The sequence below is a fragment of the Austrofundulus limnaeus genome, unplaced genomic scaffold (genome assembly GCF_001266775.1).
Source record: "Austrofundulus limnaeus strain Quisiro unplaced genomic scaffold, Austrofundulus_limnaeus-1.0 Scaffold565, whole genome shotgun sequence".
Taxonomy (NCBI): Eukaryota; Metazoa; Chordata; class Actinopteri; order Cyprinodontiformes; family Rivulidae; genus Austrofundulus; species Austrofundulus limnaeus.
In genome coordinates this window covers 80,631-86,383 of record NW_013952967.1, presented here as the reverse complement: position 1 = coordinate 86,383, position 5,753 = coordinate 80,631, and the positions used below count along the sequence as shown (strand labels likewise).

General features: G+C 42.3%; 1 protein-coding gene across 1 annotated transcript in view; it reads right to left on the bottom strand.

Annotated features, from left to right (window-relative positions):
- med13a (mediator complex subunit 13a) overlaps positions 1–5,753 on the bottom strand; it is a gene marked incomplete in the record, with an annotated part of 244,898 nt that overhangs the window by 176,592 nt on the left and 62,553 nt on the right. The window contains 1 exon segment of the mRNA XM_014026539.1: positions 365–533. Coding sequence (XP_013881993.1) covers positions 365–533 — 169 coding nt within the window.

Below are 5,753 nucleotides of genomic sequence, written 5' to 3'. Positions count from 1 at the left end.
CTTCTGAAGCTGCTGCCCCCGCGACCCGACCCCGGATAGGCGGAAGAAAATGGATGGATGGATGTATGGATGGGATGGATGGAACAGGAAATCCCTTACAATTGGTATATATAAACTGCCTGAAACTACAGAAGTCATAAGAAATTATTTTGTCTAACATCCAGTGAAAACAGAGACCCTGAATTGCAAGTGTTGTTTTAAATAGGCTTCACATTGAACAGGGCAATAAAGAGCCCTGTGCTTTCAGCTGGGGTGCTGCACAGGTCCTTATGCTGCATCAGACCACATCACAGCCTAACGACAAACACAACATGAGAAAAAAGAAGAAATTCGGAACTACAAAGAAAAAGCCGTTCCAGCGTACCTCTTATTGAAGGGCTTCTCATGCTTCTCATAGGGTTTGATGAACCACTTGCCAATGCGAACAAAGCTGCGATTCATGAGGCAGCGCTCCAGCAAGTTGTGGATTGCTTTGAACAGCAGAGTGCGACATTCATAGGAAAGGCCGTTCTCCCACAGACCATCATCCTCGGCTAAAAAACAGAAAAGAAACAAGTTCAAATGTGTTAAAGGGCACCTATTATGCAAAACTCACTTTTTCATGTTTTTAAACTTACTTTTGGGTCTCTACTGCTTAGAGAAGCAGTCCAAACACCAAAAAAATGCACCCAGACTTTTTTTTTGAGCTGTAATTACATGTATTTTTAGGTATCTGGAAACATGGTATTTCTCAAAGCATGTTATTCTGACGTCACAATAACAGTCACCTAGCAACCTAAATCAGAGTACTGCTCCTCACGATGCAACCCAAGGTGAAGCTCCGCCCACTTCCTCGTGGGACGATAGTTGTGCTGTTTTACTGGGGGTTTTTTTTGGGCAATATATTTTTTAAACACAACACTGGTACTCTGACTGGTATAACAGTGTTAAGACTCTGGGAGCAGATTGGATTGTTCTTTGCCAGCCACACGGAGATGACATAAATGCCATGACTGAGTGTGTGACTGACTATATAAACTTCTGTGTGGACAACACCATCCCCAGCAGAACATTGAGATGCTTCCCTAATAACAAACCCTGGATCAGTGAGCTAAAGGAACTTTTAAACAAGAAAAAAAGAGCCTTTAGGGATCGAGACAAGGAGTGATTGAGGAGTATACAGAAGCAGCTCAAAGTCAAGATCAGAGACAGCAAGGAGCTTTATAAAAGGAAGCTGGAGAGTAAACTGAAAAGGAACAATATCAGAGATGTGTGGTCAGGGATGAAAAAGATCACAGGTTTCAGGCAAAAGGAGAATCAGATGGATGGAAGTCTGGACAGAGCAAATGAGCTGAATACATTCAACAGGCTCAGCTCAGGAACAAGCTCATCTTCCTCCTCTCCTGCCCCCAGCCAAACAGACATCTCACCCTCCTTTGACCCACAGCTTTCCTGTCAAACCTCAGATGTTTCATCTTCAACCTCAGTCATGGACTTTTCTTCTACATCCACAAGTTTGTCTTCAACTAAATCAGGAGATGCTGCTGCTCCCTTTCCCTCCCCCTCCCACTTTTCTGTATCTAGAAGTCAGGTGAAGAGGCAGCTAGAAAGACTGAACCAGAACAAGGCTGCAGGTCCAGATGGTGTTAGCCCCAGAGTCCTGAAGGCCTGTGCAGACCAGCTTTGAGGGATTCTGCAACACCTCTTCAACCTTAGCTTGACCCAGGAGAAGGTGCCAGTGTTGTGGAAGACATCCTGTCTGGTTCCAGTACCAAAGAAAACTCACCCATCAGCCCTCAATGACTATAGACCTGTTGCCCTGACATCCCACATCATGAAGGTCCTAGAGAGACTCCTGTTGACCCACTGAGTAAGCAAACAAGCACACATCAGGACCCCCTGCAGTTTGCTTATTGTCGTGGAGTTGGAGTTGACGACGCCATCATACACCTGCTTCAACAAACCCACTATCATCTGGACAAAGCAGGCAGCACTGTGAGGATCATGTTCTTTGATTTCTCCGGTGCTTTTAACTAGGGGTGTCCCGATCCGATATTGATATTGGATATTGGTCCGATATCAGCCAAAAACTAATATCGGATTTTATCGGCCTGCATAAAAAATGTCYGATATAAGCGCTCCGATATAAGCAGTTTAATCCAGCAGTCCAYTGACTCCGCTCCAGTGTTTCTATCCAGCAGCGCTTGGATCCAGCGTGCAGACCCCACGTGATCACAACAGCAGAGCAGCAGGCTAACAACAGCAGAGCAGCCAGTGGGCTAACAAGAAAGTAGCAAGGAAGAGCACTGATGTCAGCGGTGTGGCAGTATTTTTCGGTCAAATCTGAAAAAGACGTTGCTGCCGAGTGCAAAACATGTAATGCGCAAGTTCTCTGTGGTGGGACAGAGCAGCAACCAATCAGCAAGGGTTTCATTGACTGACCAATGAGAGGAGAGTATGCTACACACTGCCGTTAGCTAACACTTTCACCAAGTGATTACTAAAAAGCTTTGTGGGAATTTATTGGCACCAGGGTGAAGTTTATGGTAAGTTTTTCCTCATAAAACTGTATGTGTGTTTGTTTTTCAATATCATTAGCATTGCAAGATTTGTTTAGTTTACACGTCCGTAATGCACACCTGCCTTCACAGTCAAGAACCAATCAAATTTTGTGAAAACAAGCGACCTGAGAGTGCGATTCGCAACGCTGCGATCGCTATTGCGTCCCGTGTGTCGGGTTTCACCGTGGCTGCGATGACAGCCGTTAATCGCTGTAGTTTGTCGCTGCCCGTGTGTCGAGCCCTTAAGTGATGCTCTAGCAGCATGAACCTTTCAGCAGCATGAACCGTGATGTCAGTGAAGCTGATGACAACCATGTGACTATCTCAGCCAATCCGAAATTTGTAAAGTCAGGACAAGAGATAACATTTTTTTTATTATTAAGAGAGTACGAAAACAGCAGCAAGAGAGAAAGGACAGGAGTTTCAGGTTCTTCATTCCCTTCGGGGACATTTTATTTGAATTTTTTTTTAGTTTACTTTTTGTAGTGTAGGGACGAGATTTGTTCGGGAAACTGAACTGACCAGAACTTCAGTTCGATCCACACGGGACCCGAACCGACCTCCTCATCACTAGCCTGAAGCAGACCCCAGACCGTCTCGGTGCATCCAAGCTGTACCCACACGGGACCCCCTTTGAGACCGAGCGGCACCGGTGATTCATCCTTGCTCGGACCTCCTGGTACCCTGGGACAGAACTGACTGGTTCGCATCGAATTGGTAGGAAAGAACAGCTTTCTATGCTTTGGTGGTGTGTACAGCTGAAGCGGTGAGAGAGAGAGAGTGTTCTGGGTAGCTATGATCGGATTGAAGGAAGAGCTGGCAAGTTGATTCCCCTTATAATTCACGTCCCCTCTTGATAAATGAATTAACACTTTCTTTTATTAATCTGGGAAGTTTTCACTCCTTTTGTTAGAATAGATAATAGTGAGTTATGATTTTGTAGCGTAAATTTACTAGAAGTGATTGGCTGAAGTGATGTCATTTGTTATATTAAATTCATAGCAGTTGTGATAGCAAACATCTTTACTTACCATACATGACTTGTGATGTAATTTTTCTCTCTGAATCCACAATATAGGGTAAATTGTGAAATTTATGCTTTGTCTGTGCGTCTTTTATTCGTGTTTTACCATCATAAAACTGAAAAGCGCTCCGTCCTTCAGTACATGAGATTAAGTCAAAATTACGAGATTAGTTTCCTGTTATAATTGACAGGTGGTGCCCCAAATTCTTTTTCATGTTAATAAATTATATGAAAAATTATAATTTAGCAAAGTTTCATTAATTRCAATTCTCTCACTGCTTACAGACTTCAGGACCCGCCCTGCTCAACTCTGATTGGCTGAAACTGTGACTCTGGTTCTCTTTATTGGTTAAAAGCAGCGTTAGTCAAATCCAGCCTGATAGAAGTCCCCAACAACACACTTTTTTTTCTCCTCAATTTTAGGAAATCCAGAGGGGAGACGAAGAACTTAAATCTGTCCTGCCAGACAAAACTTAAGACCCTTGAGTAACGCATTCAAGAAACTTACACATTATTTATAAATTCAATAATTTTGAAGACCCTTAAGTTTAGAAACATAAATATAAGATGTTTCAAGACTTTTCAAGGACCCGCTGACACCCTGTTGAATAATCTCAATATCCAGGAAAATATCTGATACTCTGCAGCATTTTTATGATATGAGTCAATAAATAAAATTAGCAGCAAAATATTTGGAGGTACAGCTGAAACTGACTGCACTACACCATTTACACTGTTTATCTGTGATAGTCAAACTGTTTTTATTTTTATGTCCCAAAACAATGCATCAACAGAGCAAATTCCCCTAATTTTGTTTTCTGAATTAGTGAGGCTCCACAGGACCTGTGCCATCTTGGCAGGTTAAAAAGGCTTGTTCTAACTGAACACTGATGAAAAAGGTGCATCTTAATTCAAACGGAGTAATATGTCCCCAGCCTCACTAAGCCCAAATCCTGCACTTTTGTGACATAGCAGCTTAAAAGTTAGCTATTAAATCATTATAAACAACTAAAAGGGAAAACAACCTCAGGCTAGCTGCCAAGAAGTATGAACTACAAYGCCAACAATTTTGAGAAAAACCAATTCATATGGTGCAAACATATCCTGAGAACACAGACAAGCAGATCAAAGGCAGTATAATATAACAGTGTATTTAACAGTATAAAGCCATTTAACTTGGTTAAAATTAAGTTTGTGAACTGATCAATCCTAAACYTTTTTTTAAAATGACGCTATAGTTAAGTAATTTAGCAGCTGGTGTAGCCACCCTGTGACACATGGCAGGCAGGAGGGCAAAAAAAGTCTACAAGCAAAGTAAGTTAGCCTCTTGGGGCTCACATGAAGCACTGAGAAAAAGGAGAGGAGGAGAATAGGTCAAATTCATTGATTCAAAAGTAGACTTTATGTCTGATAAATTTCAACAGAATGGGAAGTGTGTCTCGTGACAAGACAGGCATCAAATCTACAGTTAAACCATCAACACTTCTACAGTCCTGTGTGGTTCCACCAGTAAAACCTGGCAGACACCCTCCCTACATCCACCTAGATTCCCTGCCAAGACATCTGCCCCGAATCTAGGCCTCCCAGTCGCTTGTTGTACCCTGGCCCCCTCCCTTCAGCAAGCAGCAGCAATGAAACAGGCATCTGGTTTCCATCAAGTGTTCCTAACAACCTTGTGTTGACTCTCCGAGGTCCTCAGTAACCCTCTCCAACACAGACAGACACAAATGATGCAGCAGCCAGGAGAAAGCTTTTGTTCACATAATGTCAATAGAAATGACAATACTGATTAAAAAAAWTTTGATTTAAAAGTGTGGGAAAAATAAAAGCTCAAGCATCCAAGGTAAGTGTGACTGCTGGGAAAATTGTACTTTACAGATTTTAATTGGTGTGTGTTGATTTATTTTTGTAAAATAAAAGTACACATCACTGCTACAAACACTACCCAAGGTTGCTACTGCAGGTTGGTTTCAAGGGAAGAAGGAATTTTATCTCAAAAACACTTTAAAATCTTGAATCCCTTGAACATAATTGATGACCTTACTGCACTCATCTGCTCGAGTCCCTGAGTAACACCCATTAGACTTCTCTGGGAGAAAAGCAAGAACAGAAGCTTTAGCTCGTATTAACGTTAATCCACATCAAGCACGTAAACATAAAGCCGCTCATGGGGTTTGTCTATATACCCC